Source organism: Dendrobium catenatum, unplaced genomic scaffold, assembly GCF_001605985.2.
Source record: "Dendrobium catenatum unplaced genomic scaffold, ASM160598v2 fragScaff_scaffold_9, whole genome shotgun sequence".
Lineage (NCBI taxonomy): Eukaryota > Viridiplantae > Streptophyta > Magnoliopsida > Asparagales > Orchidaceae > Dendrobium > Dendrobium catenatum.
Window position 1 is genome coordinate 693947 of NW_021318471.1, and position 19697 is coordinate 713643.

General features: G+C 35.1%; 1 protein-coding gene across 1 annotated transcript in view; it reads left to right on the forward strand.

The window, feature by feature from the left end:
• The first annotated feature begins 3132 nt into the window (after nucleotides 1–3132).
• Nucleotides 3133–19697, forward strand: part of LOC110106000 (probable mannitol dehydrogenase) — a 37230-nt gene continuing 20665 nt past the window's right edge. The window contains exon 1 of the mRNA XM_028698943.1: nucleotides 3133–3289. Coding sequence (XP_028554776.1) covers nucleotides 3233–3289 — 57 coding nt within the window. The 5' untranslated portion in view covers nucleotides 3133–3232. The remainder of the gene's footprint in view (nucleotides 3290–19697) is intronic.

Consider the following 19697-nt stretch of genomic DNA (forward strand, 5'->3'; position numbering starts at 1 on the left):
ATAAAAAACTTAAACTAAAGCATTATAAAACATACTAATATACTATAATGAAAGACTATAATGAGTTTTTTTTTTTTACCTAAACAGAAAACTAAATTTAAACTAAAACATTCAAAAATAGTTGGCATGCAAATAAATTTTCATTTTTTTACCTAAAAAGCAAACTAAAGCTTAAAAATTAATAACAAAATCTATGAAATGATACAAAACAAAATAAAAGAAAATGTGAAGAGATTTTTTGAGAGGTACTCACCTTCAACACTGCAGCTGCGTTGAAGAACTGAAGAGATAAGAACAGTTCAGCTGCGTTGAAAAATGCGAGTGAAATGATACACAACAATGAAATTGCTGCGTTGAAAAACTGAAGAAGGGAGATCAAAACCGAGAGAAGATAATCAACCATAAAATAATTCATAACACTTAAGCTAGAAGATACAAAATGATTTTTTTTTGCTGCGTTGAAGACTTGAAGTTACCTTCGGGCTTCGATTGCATTGAAGAACTGAAGATGGGAGATCGAGACCGAGAGAATGTCTTAAATGGGCTGCCCGCTGCCGACTGGACGACCCTTTGGAGGAAACTGCTGCGTCTCGCTGGATGGAGAAGCGATCGACCTCAACGGCTCGACGGAAAGGCTTCCTTCTCCTGTTCTCCGCGCGGAACCCGAACAGGCGGAACAGCTTGTGTGAATAGGCGAATAGCATAAATTTAGGGAAAAAAATGTTGAACCGGCCAAATAAACCGAACGAAATGCAGGTATTCGAAATTTTTTTTTTTTGGCGGAGGGGGCACGTGCCCCCACAAGCCCCCATGTAACTCCGCCGTTGTGTGTGGGATTCCTAAGGTGAGAAGAGAAGAAAGAGAAGAAACTCCATTCACAAGAACATCACTTAAACTCCCTTCTTTTTTTTGGGAAAAAAAACCACAAAGAAGAGACTGGTCACAATTAACCAACATGGGTAGCCATTAGAACAATAATAAGAGTAATACATATATCATATAAAGTCGATAAATGTTAGATCATACATCTAATCAAAATTTACAAGGTATACATATATACCATCGAATTTTTATGTATTTATATATTTAAGATCGAAGTTTTTATATTTACATACTTAATATCATGTTTTAAAAACCAAATCAGCTGGTTCAACCATGAGCAAATTCTCTAGCTAGTTCAGTCTTATAATTTAACTGCCACTTGCAAGAATATGTGTCATATTGATTAGAATTGGCGATTGAATTGAAGAATTGATGAACTAATGAACTAATGAACTAATGAGAGTTTCATTGAATCCCACAACTCCCATCAAGATCAATTTTTCAACGTCAAAATTTGATCGGACGGTGAAAATTTTAAACTTTTAATCTTGATTTAGGCTTCGTTTGGGACAGCTTTTTTGTTGATTTCTAAAACGGCTTTTTAGTACCAAATTTCCTAAATACAAAAATTTTTAATTAACAAAATTTTTGTACTAAACATCTTTTTTAGAAAGCAGCAAAAAAATTATCCCAAACGAAACCTTAATGATTAAAATTTTAAAAGCTTATATTGCCCTTACTTCATCAACAGTCGCAGCTTCCTCACCTATTCCCAACTTGCAATCTTTCTAAATCTCGCAGTCGCAAAATTGCCTGTCTATTTCCAATTCCTGCCCAACTTGACGTTGTCGCTACATCGATCTTCAAAACCTTAAGAATTTTGGGCTCCACTGGCTCGATTCAGTATCTCTTATTGACATTTAAAATAGCATTAATTTATCTAAAATAAGATATAAATTTCATTTATCATTTTTTTTTGTCATTTAATTGTTGGAAAATTATAGAAATAAATATAAATATTTATATGTTTTATATGCATACATAAAAATTTGAGAGTGTGTATTTAAATTCTGCTTAATTATATGAGAATATTGCATTTATATGTCCGACGATGCTCAAAGTTGAAGAAATATACTCTTCTTTTTATTTTCTCAGGCGAATATATTTGAAATTTTATTTTGGATTAAAATACCACCAATGCGAGATACTCTCTTGTATATTGAAATTTATCGCAAACAAAATAAATACAAACTAGTTTAAATTTGACTATTAATTGAATATTTGTTTGAATCTTATTCGAATGTGATCTGAACATTGATTGAAACCAAGGTTCGAATGTTGGTGTAATTGAATCCATGGATGCAAATGTCACATTGGGCAAATGCATCCATGAGCACAATAGACAATGGGAGTTTGTGACAGTAACTTGTAAAACATGGCAGCTTCAATGACATCAGTACTATTTGAGGAGAAAAGAAGTCATAAATAAAGTTCGTTAGGAAAGACAATGGGGGATGGTAAAGTGTGAAGGAGAAGAGAAGTTCACAACGGAAATTCATCAAAGCCATTGGCTACAGTGTTGTCATCTAAAATAGAATATGCTTCCAAGATGGGAGCTTGCAAAGGACATCAATACGAGTAACATCACGTGAAAGAGGACAAATGTTTGAACCTAATTTGAACTATATTCAAATAAGAGGTGCAGTCTATATGAACCAGCTTTAAGCAACAGCTCTAACAAGGTTTAAATTAAAGTTTCAATTCGAACCACTTCAAACTAATTCATAGGTGACAGACTTCAACCAGAAGTTTAAAGGATAATTTTTATAAAATATTTTATCTTAAAAAGAATAAAAATAGATATATTTCTACAAATTCATATATTATAATTTTTGTTAGGGTTGAGAAATGTTTCTTTGGACTCTAATCATAAAAGAAGCTCATTTTGATATGTTGGCTCAAAATTTATATATGTGATATTTATGAGTTAAGGTCTTTAAAAAAATCGAGCGATGAAATGACCAAGGTCATACACTCCTCCGCGTCGCGACCGCGTCCAGAATAGACGCCCCACAAATTTCAAGTTACCGGCCACAAAAATTTCAAAAATCAACTATCCGCTAATTTCAATCTTCCAAAATAGATTCACTTAAACTGACCGCGAATCAGCCGACTCAATATTTGACCCTGTCGGTCAAAATGACGAAATTATCCCTTCAATGAAGCGGGTCGGAGAACGACAACAGGTGTTTTATTTTTTTATTTATTTGTAGGAGACCGTTCTTCTTGCTCTAGCTGACTCTACGCCTCTCTCTCTCTCTCTCTCCCTCTGTTTTTTTCATCTCGGTTCTCTTCGAAGCAGATCTCAGCCGCCGGGATACACGTCCAGCGATGGCCGATCAGCTCACGGATGATCAGATCTCCGAGTTCAAGGAGGCTTTCAGTTTGTTCGACAAGGACGGAGACGGTCAGATTAATTCCTTTTGTCTGTAGTTTTTTTTTTTTTTAAATTGATCTGATGTTTCTTACCTCGTTTTTTCTCACGAAACTACGTGTCATTCCGATTTATATGCTCGAGGTGATTCCTACTAGATATGGGCATTTACCTAAGTTTTATAACTTGTCCCTGGTTGTTCTGATTGAATATCTTGTCATTTCTGTTTTGGTAGAGATTTAGGTTTGCTGGAGATTCTGGTTTATGTTTTTATTTGTTCTGAGTTGCTTTTGCATTGTTATATTTAATAGGATTTTTGGAAAATTGTTACAGCCTGGAACATTCACGGCGGTAGAGAGATGTAGTGTTTAGCGACTAAGCTCTATACGAAGATCTAACACATACAAATAAGAGAGTGGGGTGCGAGAGTCATAAGAGATAGCAAGCTTTTTACGTCGAAAACCCCCAAGTTGGGATAAACCATGAAGTCTGACCCAGTTAAAATAAATCTACTAGTGCTTGTTGTTGATTACAAATGATGACATTCCCTCGGGGGGAGGCGTTGACTCAATGAACATCATATAGAGTATATTACATGTTGAAGTTCGAAGAATCTAATGATATGAGAGCTATTCTCAAGAGAATATTGGATCGTTCATTTGGTTGGTATGATTGTAGTCAGCAGATGACGGAGGTCAGAGGGACCATAGTCAGCGTGCGATGAAGGTCGGAGGGATCGTAATCGGCGAGCGACGGTGGTCGGATGGACCGTAGGAGACTGACGACGGTGGTCAGAGGGACAATAGTCGGCAGACGACGGATGTCAGAGGGACCGTAATCGACTGGCGACGGTGGTCAAAGTGACCATAATCGGCAGGTGACGGTGGCCAAAGTGATTGTAGCAGGCTAGCGACGATGGTCGGTGGGACCGTAGTCGGGTGATGGTAGTTGTAGGAGTTGTGGTCAACGAGCAATGGAGGTTGGAAGGATTGTAATCGGGCAACGATAGTCGGAAGCATCATAGTTGGCGAGTGACCGAGGTCGGAAGGACCATCGTAGTAAGGCGAAGGTGGTTTGAGTGGCGTGTTGATGGTAGTCGGGTGGAGGTTTGACCGCGGTGGGCGGCTGGGCAGAGGCCTGACGGTGGTCGATAAATGGGCCATAGTTCGACAACGGTCAGCCAACGGGTAGTGGTCCGGCGATGGGCGGCAGACTGGCGGTGGTGATCCGGAGGTGGTCGACGGATGTTCGCTGGTAGTGGTGCATGAGTAGAAGGATCCTTGAAGTCTCAAAGCTCTTTCCAATCTCCAGCCCAAAGGTCCAAGCTCTGCAAAGGCCCAAACCCCAGTCATGTGGGAAGTGGGGGGTCTATTTATAGAGTTTTTAGAGTGGCCTGCCCCGTAAATATGGAAAAGATCTGGGGCAAATTCGGAGTGTTCCATTGGAAGGCCCATATTGATCCCCTCGATCATAAAATATTTGTCAAGCATTTATGTTTCCAAATGATGTCAGAATTAAGTAATCTTGGATTCGTTGGATTCGTCTCATCGAGCGGCTCGATTCGAATATAAGTATGTTATATTTTGATATCATTTGGTCATCCAATTTATGTTTTGAACCTTATAATTGTGCTTCAAGCCCCCGATTTGGACCCATTTAGGCTCGAATTGGACCGATTTTAGTATTGTTGGTTCCGTATGTTCGAGACATTCATTTTGACTATAAGTTTGTTGAAATTGGAGTTCGGATGGCCTAGAATTCAATATCTGGTTTGCGCAATTCAGAACTTTGGTCAAGATGAAGAGCTTGAAGAGTAGTTGGAAACCTTAAAATATTAATTGGAGATAAAAAAATCTCAAGATTTTGCATTCTTATAATCAAATTGAGCTTCTCAATAAGATAAATCCAATGAGACCAGGATCACATAATTTTAACATTAGTAAGGCATTTAGATGCTGAACAAATGCTCTATGATTAATGGAATCAATACGATTCATTTGATGGAACATTCTGATTTTTCTCTATATTTATGGGGCATGCCACTCAGAAATCTATAAATAGGCCGCCATTTTCTGTATGAAGAGAAAATTCAAGAGAGCTATGAGGCTAAAAGAATCATGGACTTCACCGCAACGACACATTTCCATTATACTATCACCAAACTGCCCTCAACGTACCACTACCTAAACACCACCATCATACCTTCACCGCACGATCGCTATCATCATACCTTCACCTTCCAACCATCAATATCGGACATTTGTCGTCCAATCGTCGCCATTAGACTACCATTATCAAACCACAGTCGCTGAACTACTAAAGTCGCTGAACCACCAACATCGAACTATTGACGTCTAATCGCCATTGTCAAACCACCGCTATTGGATCATTGTATTTATTAGATTGCCAACATCGGATCGTTGCCACCCAATCCTTATTATTGGGCTGCTTCTGCCTGACCAACACAATCGAACTGTTGTCACATTGCCACAATTATCCGAATGTTTTTCACTTAAACCGTCTCTATAATATTTTCTACTAGCTCTACATACCTTTGTAATGTTCACATTGTGGAGTAATTTCAACTAAGCAAGGCCCAATTATTTTTCCCCTTTTCATGTTTTTCAAATAAAAACTCAAGTATCACTTGTGCTCTTTTCATTTATATATTTGTGTGGTTGATCCTTATGCAAAGATGGGATGCAAAACTTTATTACTCTACTGCTAAGGATTTTTTAGCCTACAACTTTAAGTAAAGCAAAATGGTCAAGTGGGATACGAAAAATAAAAAAAAATAAAAAATAGCGGATATACTCTCATCTAAATAATTTCAAATATTATTAAATATGAGTTGCAAATGACCATTAATCCTCTAACTAGTAGAAGCTATCAATATACGATAAATGAAAGTAGGTTGTTATTAATACTCTCATTGTTAGTGATGCAATAGGATTAATTTCGAAGATAGTTTTCCATGGGGAGGTGGCAAGCAAAGAAGTGTTGGAAGTTCAATGAGCTCATTAAGCATCGATAAGATGGTCCTTTTAATGGAGGTGAAGGAAAAACAATCTAAAGGTGGTGGATGTAATGACACTGAAAGGATAAAGATGCTACTAAGGATGATCAAGGTGATCATCCACTTGGAGGTGAAGTTGGCAAGTCCTTATGGTGACAAAGAAGACAGTGCAACAAATCAATAAAACTCATTTAGGATATTTGAGCAGAGGTGAAGATGAAGATGACGTGACTTGAAGGTGGTTGGTGAACCAACATATAAAGGTCGTGAAGGTTATCAAGGATGGTTGAGTAAGTCTCTCATAGGTGACTTGAGGCATTGCAGGAATGTTGTGGAGATGATTAAGGGTAGTTATGATGGTTATATTTCTAGGGGTGGTGACGAGACACCTTAAGTGCGATAGGCGAGGTGGCATTGGAAGGTCATGGAGATGACTAAAGACTATTAGGATTGTTCTCTCTTTGGAGTTGAGACTTTCTAGCTTGAAGGTGGTTGGTAAAGTGGAGCAAGAAGGTTTCAGAAATGAATGAAGGGTAGCCAGGATGATTGTCCTTCTAGAGATAAAGATTACACAACTTTAAGATGGTGAATGAGATGACATAAGAAGGTTATGGAGGTGATTGAGGGCAATTAAGATGGTATTCCCTCAAAAGGTGAAGATAAAATTGCATACATGCAACAATCGATTCAAGATAGAAAACTTGCCTCCTCTACGTGCAAAAAATGCATGCAAGAAGGTCGAGCCTGCCTTTGGCCTATTCAACCTAGGTAAGTTCACTTTGAAGCAACTAATTTAATTAGTTTGAGGGCTTATTAACGTCCAATTTAGCTGTTTTTGGATATGTTGGATTTGTGTTATTGCGTCAATCATTTCAATAGTAAAATTTTCTTTTGGAGCTCAATTGATCACTAAATTAAAATTTGAAGTCAAAATTAAAATTGGCTCAGTACTTGCTTCAAAAATTATAATTGATCAAATAAGAATTTATACAATGCCAATAATGGAAAAGGAGGGGGAGGGGGGAATATGCAATTTTGAGCTAATTTTTTTATGATGACTCTCGTAGATCATGATATGAAGGGTTTCCTATAGTAAACTACCTCCTTCAACCCAATTCAATTGTATTTTTTGGGGGGAAAACCTATGTACCAATTCTTTTAACTTAAATTAACTATAACAAAAGCTTAGATATCATGAGGAGGTAAATGATAGTTTCTATCAGTTTTATCAATTGGAAAAAAATTAATATATTGGTTGTTGGGTTATTATCATTTGATGAGAATGGAGATAGAAAGGTTTAGAAAACATGAATTAAAGTTTGTGTACATTGTTTGCAAAAAATGGATTTTTTCCTTTAATGTCAACCCTTCACTTTAGAAATTGATTTGTATAGTCCTGCCCACTGGAAATTCTAGCCAAGCCAGCAATTTCGACAATAAAAACTAGAACGTCTAGCCCAATTTTTCAGATAGGGAACTTTGGCGTTCGATCATTAAGTGGAGGAGGAGGAATTGGCTGGGATAGGCCAAAGTTATCGTTGTTTTGGCTGAGTCTTTTGAGAAAGAATTGAAAGCTAATAATGAAATTTCTTACTGCTTCTTAAAACAACTTGATAGCACATCTTAGATTTTGATCGTGAGAAGGAAATCCTTTTCATCAAGTGTTTCGAGAGTCATCCGAAATTTTGATGGAAGGTTGATTTCGGATGATTTATCAACTTGTTACATAAGGTCGAACATCTCTTTGATTACAAAGAAGTACCACGCTCGATAGATATGTTAAACTAGTAGCTATCAAATTTATAAAGTGGCGTATATATAATACTGGGAGAATATTAAGAAAATTAGGACAAGAAACGATAAAAATAAAATCGTCATTTGGGATAAAAAGAAAAAAAGAATAACAAAATAGATACTGTGCTTTCCTATTCTCTCAGTAAGCTGTGTTTATTAAACTCCATAAAATTTTCAATAGGACAATTGAAAATCTGTTTTATCAGCACCAGTTCAATTTGTTTGTATTCTGCATATGCTATGCTAACACTCAGGTTTCGTTTGAGACGACTTTCTTATTATTTTATAAAGCAATTTTTCTTAAAGTAACAAAAAAAGCTGTTTATAACTCAGCCTAAGAAATGAGATAGTAATAATAGTTAAGGGTGGAAACTTGAACAGGCAGCATCACGACCAAGGAACTGGGTACTGTGATGCGTTCTCTTGGTCAGAATCCAACAGAAGCAGAGCTGCAAGACATGATCAATGAGGTGGACGCCGACGGTAATGGGACCATTGATTTCCCAGAATTCCTCAATCTCATGGCTCGCAAAATGAAGGACACCGACTCCGAGGAGGAGCTCAAGGAAGCCTTCCGGGTCTTCGATAAGGACCAGAATGGCTTCATCTCTGCCGCCGAGCTTCGCCATGTGATGACCAATCTTGGCGAGAAGCTCACAGATGAGGAGGTTGATGAGATGATTCGTGAGGCTGATGTTGATGGTGATGGCCAGATCAACTATGAGGAGTTTGTCAAGGTCATGATGGCCAAGTGAAAGAGGTATCTCTCTGCTGCCCAATCTCCTCTTGTCATTGCATACCTGATCTCGTTTCTTCAGTATTTGGTTCCAGTTTGTGTCTGTTTTTGCTTCATTTTCCAACTTTTGCGGACTTAGGTGGCTCTCTTACTGCTTCTTAAAGCTATTTTTTAGTACAAATATTTTAATTTTTGTATTAAAAAATTGTTTTAAGAAGCAGTAAGAAAGTTGTCTCAAACGAAACCTTGGAACAATGAGAGGGCCTGCTCGGTGTGTTATGCTGTGATGCGAATTTGGTGCTAGTTTGCTTAATTCTTGAAGCCTAATAAGAAAGAAGATATCGTGAATGATAGTCAATAGTCTTATATATTTTGGTTCTCCTTATGCTTGAATAGTCAGGGAGGGGTAATTCTGGTTTTGTTTTTTGTTTTTTCCCATGGATATGCTATTAAAAATGCTCATTGTTTTTGTTAATCATATTTGGATCTATAAATAGCCCAAATTTGATTGGTTTTGTATGCTCGTTTACAAGGTAAGTAGGAATGATTTCATGGAATTTATATTTCATATTGATCATTGGTGACAATTATGATTAGCAATCGTCGTCACATTCGCTTGACTTTCATCATCTGGTTTATGCTGCATGACTACTAACAATCAATTATGTTATTAGGCTTCAATTGTCCACCAATGAGTGCTTAGGGTCAAATTCAAATGTTGACCAAATGATGTATGATAAAAGGGGTTAATATTAGTTATTTGATGAAGCATTTTATATTATGGTTAAATTTATGAAAATACTTGTCTTAAGAAGTTATAAGACTTATATGATATGGGTTCAATAGTTGAGAGAGTTAAGAGTTTATTGTATTTCTTAGCTATTATCATTAACAATCATCAACAGAGTTAATGCAGTCGTCTAACTCTTGTCAAATGATTGAAGTTAGGTTCTTAGTAACATCAAACCATGTTATTAGGCTTCAGTTGCTCGTCTTTGAATACTCTGTTAAAACAATCCTTATGGCAAGAATTATACAATTTTTCTCAATTACGTAATTTTGATTTTTTCAATCGTGAAGAATGTCACAATCCAATCGTGAAGAATTTTTTCATATCACATTTTTCAGATCTAGATAGAACCTCAAAGGATTATGATTTCTTATGACTCATTTTTTGTTTGTGCTTATAGCACTAGAACATATCGTATATTCATGTCTCAAATAAAATCTCAAAGGATTTTGTCCCTTTATAACTCCCATCAATTCTCTGACATAGACAGAATTTAAGAAGATTTTGGCCTCTTACGACTCCCAACAAATATAATTTAATCACATATGCAAATATATCATCACATTATAGCAATTAAAGAGTAATTAAGCATGTATCAAAATTGCACAGTATTGTATAACAATAGACAATAGAAAATCCTAATAGTCAAAAGTGTACTTTTTCAAAAAATTATAAAATTATCAGGGGTTGTGTAAAACGATGTTTTAATACTTTTATTGTACTAGAACACTATTTTTAATATTCATATAATTTTTTATTCAAAAAAAATCTCACAATTTTCAAAACCTCAATTATAAAATTTAAAAAAATATATATATTCAAAATTTAAAATCATAATTTCTATAACATATTAAAAGTTTCATCTGTGCAAAGTTATCCACGTTTTTCGCCAACAACAACATCAAGCCTTTATCCCACTACGTGGGGTCGGCTACATGAATCCTTTTTCTCCATTGTGTCCTATTAAAAGCCAAATTCTCGTTTTTCGCCAACGACTACAAAATTTAATTGAAAAATTTGCTAAAAATTGTGCATTTTTTAACATTGAGATGGGCATAGTATGACTTACCTTGAGACAAATAAGTTTTCCAACTAGGCTGATAGATGAAAAAGGCCTGAAGTCGCCCCAAACTAGGATTTTTTCTTTTCTCTCTCCTCTCTTTCTCTCTAATTTCTCTAACTGATCTCTATTTGGGAATAAAATGAAAAAAAAATTCTTATCAGATTATATAATAGTGGAATGAAATATTATATTAAAATATTAATTATTATATTTATTTAATATTAAAATATTAATTTTATTCATATTATTTTATATTTTTAAATTCAAAAATAAAAAATTATAGAAAAATATTCATAAATTAGCAATTTTTATTTGCAAAACAAACACCTAACGGTTCCAAAAATCCTGCTTGTATTGATAAGTGCCGATTTCTTAAGAAATTTTAACAGTTCCAAAAAATTATGGAAAAATAAAATAGGGGTGTAAATATTTTACACAACCCAAAACTCGACCCGAAAAAATTTGGGTTCGGATCAACCCGTTTGTAAAGCAGGTCGGGCCCAGGTTCATATTTCTAAACCGTTTGAAAAATGGGTCTGGTTCGGGTTGACTCGACAACCCGGAGTTATCCTAGAAAATTGACCTGTCTCAACTAGCCGTGTCGCACAATTTCCATTGCGACGGTAACATAGCCCTTTTGCCCCACAAGCCGGCGAAGCCTCCGATGCTCCGCTGCTCCGCCTAACCGTGCCTCGCTCCGTCGCGTCAGGCCTCCAAGCCGGCAAGGCCAGAGGCCTCCGCATAACGCCATGCCTTTCGGCCGTTCCACATTCTTGGCTAAGGTTCAATCTGATGAAGATCGCTCCACCGCTTGGCCCGCTTCGCCTCGACCGCGTCGCGCCATGTCGCTCCGTCGTTATGTCTCATCGCGCAGTTGCCTCCGCGTCGAGACTCAGGAACTGCACCCACGGGTTCGCGAGTCGGGTCGGGTTGGGTCAACCTGGTAACCCATGCGGGTCGTGTCCAAGTTGGATATTTTGACCCTTTTAACTAAACGTGTCGGGTTCGGGTCAACCCGTTTACATCCGGGTCAACTCGGGTTGGACCCGAAACCGACCCGTTGACCGGAAGTGACAACCCTAAAAAATAGGGTAATTAAAGTGCAACATTATAAATGTTCTAGAGAAGATAATTTGTGATTTTAACTTATAATAACTCCTGAAATAATTATTGACTACTCTAGATTAACAAAAATCTTGAAGATTGTAAAGCTTTCACTAAGAATAATCAATTCTTGTATCTACAATTATATAGTATAGTACTACAATTAGGTAAGACCTGGTGATTTATCCCCCTTCTGAAATTTTCATTAAAAATAGGGAGATTTACATACATATCACTCTATATAATCCTACTTAGATATCTAACATTCAAAACTTTAATATTACATGCATACTACTTATAGATCACTTTCAAATTAAATATGAGTGATATGAATGAAATATATATGTAGTAGAAATAAAATATGTGTGGCATATTTGATATTAAAGTAATATAGAGTGGTATGTATGTAATATTAAAGTTTTGGGTGTAAGATATGTAAATAGGATGGTGTAGAATGATATGTATATAAATCCCCTAAAAAATATTAGGGTATCTTTTACTTTTCTATTTGTGTGTGTTAATTCATAAGACAAAAAATTAAATTATGATGATGCGAAGCTATATAATAAATTCATAATCAGTTGATTGATCAAATGAATTTAAAAAAGATATCAAGTTGAATAGTAAATAATAACAAGGGGAAGAAAAGGATGTAGATGGCCGATCAAATGTTTTTTTTTTAAGAGAGCCGTCCTGGCATATTAAGAAATCAAAGAAATATAAACAATGCCAATTTATAATATTTTTTTTCTTATTTAAAAATGATACATCCCCAAAAGTCGCAATCATGAGGCATAATCGAATTGAAAACTTTTAAAATTAAATTTGGGACCATTCAAATTTCAATCATAGCAAACTTATAGTCAAATTGAATGTCTCGGCAAGATGAACCCAACGACACTAAAATCGTTCTAATTCGAGTCCAAATGGGCTCAAATCAAGGGCTTAAAACATATAGGGAAGCTTCAAAGAATTCATTGGATGATCAAACGATCTCTAAATCACATGCTTATAGTTGAATCGAGCAGTTCGACAAGGCAAATCAAACGAGCCTGAGATCACTCAATTCTCACATCATTAAGGCACTTAAATGCTAGATAAACACTCTATGATAAAAGAAATCAATATTGACAATCTAATGGAGCACTCCAAATTTAGTTTAGATCTCTTCCATATTTACAGATCATTTCGTTTTCAAAAATCTATAAATTGAGTCCTATTATTCACATGAAACGGGTGATGAATGTGAGAAAGAACTAAAACGAACTCTCTTACAGTTTCCAACTATTATCGTTGTCGGCCACCACCAACTATTGTCGCCGACAACCACAAAAGTCCATCTGTGGACATCTACTTTCTATAATCCTCATTGGAAAAACCAGCCTTTTTGTTACGTATTAACTATCATACTTGATTTATGTACTCTCCCTCTTCCCAACAATGAAGAAATAAGAATTTTGTATCACTTACTATCTAATGGATTTTACAATTGGGCTAGATCCCATGGTTTTTTTCTCTTTCCAGGTTTTCACGTAAAAAATTATCATAAATATGCTAAGACATAAAACATATTAACATACACTCTACCAACTCAAAATTTTTAGCACGCAACAGTTTGACACCTTCTATGAGAAGCATTCCTCACCTTCTTCTTCAATGGTTGATCAAAGTAACACTAATAACATATTTTCTTGTTTCTACACTCATCGAACTAGGAACCTATCTAGAAATCATGGATGTCATAATCCTGCATGGGGGGAGCCTCGATCTCTAACCCTAGAAACTCAAATTCAAAGGATGAAAGATTGGAAGAGGTTGATCAACAAAGGGCCTCATCATAAAATGATAGAGTTTCCTCCACACAATATCATCAATATAATATGGGTGGATAATTTGAGGATGCTCATAAAGAATACCTCATCTTCGTGTTGATGCTCTGCCACCCCATAATATAATTAAGAGGTTGATTATGTTGCAAGCTCAACCCATCCTCCTCATAGAGCTCATCGAATGCAAAATCCTCCATATGCTCTATTAGATTTGACTAAACCTTGACTTATAGATACTCATTATGATGTTGTACGATATGAGTTATGTCGTCTTATCCAAGAAAAATTCCTGATATGAGATAAAAATCAGTTTAATCATTAACATGGCTTCCAAGATTTATCTCCTATAACAAATAAAATTCTCAAGTATTTTATTCCGACAGAATTCAAATTACCCACTATGTGTCCTTATGATGGGTCATCTGATCCCTATTAGCATATTCATCATTTTATATAGGGCCATCTTATATACAAAACAAACTTCTAATACACTTCTTGGTCAAGTTTTCTCTTACTACCCTCAAGGGGCAGGCTCGTACATGATTCTATGCACTCCCTAGAAATACAATCCACAATTTCACTTATCTTGTAAGACTCTTCATCGAACAACTTATTATCAACAGAAGAATTATTAAGGATTCCTCACATCTCTTAAGAATCCATCAAAATGAAAGAGAATCCTTAAAAGTGTATTTACAAAGATTTTCTTCTGAAGCTCACCAAATTCCAGGAGTGGATCATGAATTATTGTGAGATGTTTTTTTCTAAGAGGACTTCGTCTTGGGCCATTTTACTCTTTGTTGAGGAGAGAAATCGTGCATTCTTATGTTGACCTTATGACAGACTGAAGCACAAATTACTATATATGGGAATATCAATGCTCATTAAAAATAATTCAAGCAATCTTCTTACAAGAGGAAGAATGGGCAAGATGGTGGTGTCCAAAAGTCTCATCGTATAAAATATGAACAACAAAGAAATCAAGATCTTCCATCTCGACATTCTCAGCAAAATCGTGAATATAAGCCAAATAAGAAATATACTCCCTTGAATACATCTCGTGCTAATATTCTAATGGCTATTTAAAAAGAGGAAAATTGTAAGTAACTTAATCCATTAAGACTAAATATCGATAATTATTGTCATTTTCATCAAAGCCGTATTCATACCACTGAAGTTTACAAACAGTTAAAAGAAGAGATTGAGAGATTGATTCAATAAGAATGTCTTCATTAATTCACTCAAAATCTACCTGCTCAACATGGAACTAATCATAATGGGGGTAGAGTCATCAACAACAACGACAACAACAAAATAACTGTCAAATGGTTGGTGAAATTGAGATCATTATTGGAGGACCCTTAATTTCCTCTCAAGTACTCCTCAATATTCCAGAAGAACCATCTTTAAAGAAATCTCAAGCTAGTCACTACCATATTTAATGATTTTAACATGGGAGAACATGGGAGGGGTCCACACTCTACATCAAAAACCACTTGCCATTAATGCTGACATTGGTGATCCGTGTTATAATGTTAAAAGAATCATTATTGATAATGAAAGTTAAGTCGATGTTTTATTGACATATTCTACATAGGTTTATATTATATTTTGATAAAATCTAAAAAAAAAATCTATCAATTTTTAAACTAAATCCGGGGGGGGGGGGGGGGTTGATTTCTTCTATTTTAGGTAACATAATGTTTTGATGGATTGATCTCTTCTATATAAGGTAACATCATGTTTTGATAAACAACCTTAGAAATGTCTAAATTTTCTTAAATAAAATCCCAATGGGGATTGGATTGACCTCTTATATATAGGTTAACATCAAATTTTGATAAACAACCTCAAAAAGGTCTAAAAAATTTAAATAAAATTCCATGTAGGATTAAATTGTCTTCTCCTACACATATTAATATCATATTTTGATAAACAATCTCAGAAAGGTCTAATAAATTATGTATAATTTTATCGCATGCTAAAATTAAAAAATTACCACTAATCCAAGGAAGATTAAAGTAAACTAAGAAACTTTTATAACATGCATACAAGAGTCAAGGAACATACAATTTAATGTACTACATAATATAAATAGTATTGTCGTCAGAGCATGCAATTTAATGTACTACATAATATAAGTAGTATTGTCATTATTTAAAATACTCTTAGCATTATTTTCTATATTTGGCTAAATATTAGGGGTATCAATTCAGGTCAACAGATCGGGTTCGGGTTGAACCCAGAATTGACTTGGCACTATTCGGGTCAATCCGAACCTGACCCATTTTTAAAAACGGGTCAGGTTTTCATACCCGAACCCGACCCAATTCAAGTCCGGGTCAACCCGACCCGACACGAATGATCCAATGTTGACCCAAAATTGCTAGTTTTCAGGTCAAAAATACGGTCAATCTTCGATTTTCAGCTCAAAAACGGGTCAATCTCGAGTTTTCGGGTCAAATACAAGTTTTCGTGTCAATTTCGAGTCAGTTTCGGGTTGCTGGGTCAATCCGAACCCGACCCGATTTTTAAAATGGGTTGATTTGTTGAACATAAACCCGACACGTTTCGGGTTCGGGTTGACCCTAACCGTGATTTTTTCGGGTCGGGTTCGGGTCGTGTTTTGGGTTATGTCAAAAATTGACACCCCCTACTGAATGTCTTCAAATGCTTGGCTTGGAGATATACTTCTATAGTTTCTCATGTCATGTGTTGCACCATTCGAATTCCTCTAAAGAAGCCTCGAATAAAGCATTCTTCAATGCATTTCGCTCCAAGTCTTTCACTTCTACAACATATCTATGATCACAAGCTTCTTTAACATGATCTTGAATAATACTCTTGAAGGCTAAGAAATTTTTAAAATCTTCTATGGCTTTTCAAGATAATAATTCTAATCTAAACTTTGCCTTTGATAAAGCAGTTTCTTTCTCAAATAGAAAATTTTTAAATCTCTTATTTTTATACTCAAGAGTTGTTATCTTCATTTCAAGAATTTATTGGCCCTTCACATGTTGATTAATCATTGTTTGTGAGGTTACCAATTCACTATTGATATGATCCATCTCTCAACACTACAAACAAACAAAAGTTACCATAGTAGTTAAATTCAGTTCTACATTCCACTAATTGGTCTTCCACTGTCTTCATCTCCTTAGTCTTTACTTTATATTTTCTTCTATATTCTCCATGAAGGTATTTAATCTTTACAAATTCATTTTTTCATTCGTTGATGAACTAAGTTAGCTCAAGATCAATATCCATTGGTCATAACGTTTGAAATAAGAATATGATCAAGGGCGGATCCAGCTTCCTTTTTCAGGGTGGGCAAAAAAAATTTTTTGATGGGGGATGGACAAAGCCGCTTAGAATTGATAAAATTAGGACAAAAAAATTTTTTGATTGATATGATCCATCTCTCAACACTACAAACAAACAAAAGTTACCATAGTAGTTAAATTCAGTTCTACATTCCACTAATTGGTCTTCCACTGTCTTCATCTCCTTAGTCTTTACTTTATATTTTCTTCTATATTCTCCATGAAGGTATTTAATCTTTACAAATTCATTTTTTCATTCGTTGATGAACTAAGTTAGCTCAAGATCAATATCCATTGGTCATAACATTTGAAATAAGAATATGATCAAGGGCGGATCCAGCTTCTTTTTTCAGGGTGGACAAAAAAATTTTTTTGGCAGGGGATGGACAAAGCCGCTTAGAATTGATAAAATTAGGACAAAAATTTTTTTTGAGAGGGGGCAAAATATCCAAAATACTCAAAATATTTCAAAATATACCCACTAAAATTAAAAAAAAAATTCTGAGGATGGGCATTTGCCCTCCCTCCTCAATCTCAAGAGTTGGATCATTATTCTTTAAAGATCATTTGGAGGCAACTTTCGAAGTTTGTGCAGTTACCTCTTGAACTTTTTTTTTTTTTCAAAAAAAAAAGTATAGTCACATGAGAATTCCCTGCATGAACAGATGGACCAACTTTAAATAAATAATCTTCTTCTACATATTTATCAAGATAACATGCCTCATAAAGAAGACTTTTAATATTAGGTATTTTAAGAATTCTCAATATGTCTTCTTCTCTAATATGAAGGGGAATAGGCAGTTCTTTTAATTTTCATCATTTCTCTATAAAATTTCAATCATTCTTCACAAAGAAGAATTCATATGCCCAACTCTTTAATGGATCTCTAGTTCAAATCTCTAATCAATTGGATTTGAATGTGATATGATCATAAGTATCACATGTAAATTGACTTATTCATGAAAAATAATCTGGCAACAAGATTACTTTATAATTTTTAAGGAAAGCAGTTAGCCTCATAACGATTGACATAGCTTTGTATAAAATTTGAGATAAGCTAACTCTATATATTGTTGAAAGATTAATTAATTCAGGAGCAAGAGGGTATCGTAAGCTTGCATGTATATTCATTTAATAAATAGCTAAATATCCCAATGGAGGAAAACATGCCCGATTAGATTTTTCAAGAGCTTTTAACACCAGATCATTGGAAAATTGAAATTACTTATGGTATATGATTAAAGAATCATCAGTGATTTTAGACATCAAGCCATCATCCTTTGCTACCTTGTAAGATCTCATAATTGGGCCATCATTTTGTATAGGAGGCGGTTGATTTTCTTTTATCATGGGTAGTTTGAGCGGAGAATGATCATTCATAAGGTTATCAAATTACTCATAACTTCTTCTACATAAAGATGGGCATTGGAGCTTGATAGAAGATACTACATATCTAAGATAGTGGAATACCTCTAATATAAGAAGAAAAAGAGAATATGAAGAAAAGGGAACAAGAGTAAAAACTTTCTATATAAAGAGGGGCACCATAACTTGATAGGAGATACTGCATATCCAAGACAGTGAAATGCCTCTAATATAAGAAAAAGAGATGAGAAAGAAAGGGGGGCAAGAGTAAAATTCTTCTAAATAAAAAGGGCCACTGGAGCTTGACAGGAAATTTCACTATCAAAGATAGTGGAATGTCTCTGATATAAGAAGAATAAGAGAAGAATAAAAAGAAGATTTGAGAGGACAAGTACAAATTTCTTATTATATAAAGGGATATTTATATGAAATGGGAGGAGAAAATAGTCATGACTTTAAATGAGAGCATTATGAGGATTTAGGAAAGAAAGTTATATGAATTTATGGAAGAGAGTTACATGAATTAATGGGGGAAGTTACATGGCTTTAAATTTAAAAAAAAAAAATCTTAAAAAATCCTTCTAAATAAATAAATTCTTCTAAAAATTTTTCTTATGAAAAAACTAAATAAAATAAATAAATAATTAGGGGAGGCTCCAAGCCCCCATTATGGCGCGTGAGTAGCACGGGCAAGCGCAGGTGGGCAGTGCAGGCAGGCGCCAAGACGTGCTAGTGGAGACAACGACAGGTGGCTGGCCGGCCGATTAGCCCAATGGGCCTAGTTCAGCTATGGCCCAATTTCAAACCCGAAAAAGTCTATTACAACATTTTTAGGGCACTCAAAACCAATTTTTTATGTTCTAAACTCAATTTTGTCACTTTTAAATCCCAATGGAGCATTTATAATCAAATTCAAGCTAATTTGAAAATTTGGAGAAAACTTTTTCATAATTTTTGCTCCAATCAATGCATTGAATTTATGTAAGGTTGTAATTGAAATTAAGTTGATTTAATTTAATTTAATTTTTGCTCCAATCAGCGTATTTGTTTTTACAGATCATGTCACTCCCAAAAATATATAAATAGAACCATATTCTTCACATGAAAGGGGGGACGAAGGACTGCAAATGAACCTAGCGTTCGACGAACTACTCTAATTTTTGCTCCAATCAGCGTATTTGTTTTTACAGATCATGTCACTCCCAAAAATATATAAATAGAACCATATTCTTCACATGAAAGGGGGGACGAAGGACTGCAAATGAACCTAGCGTTCGACGAACTACTCGTGGTTCGGCTCATAAAGGACTCGTTTATGTTCGTTTGATAATGTAAATGAACAAGCTTTAACAACTTTGATAATACTCGATAGCTAAATAAACAAACTTGAACACCCTGACGTTCGGCTTGTTTATGTTCAC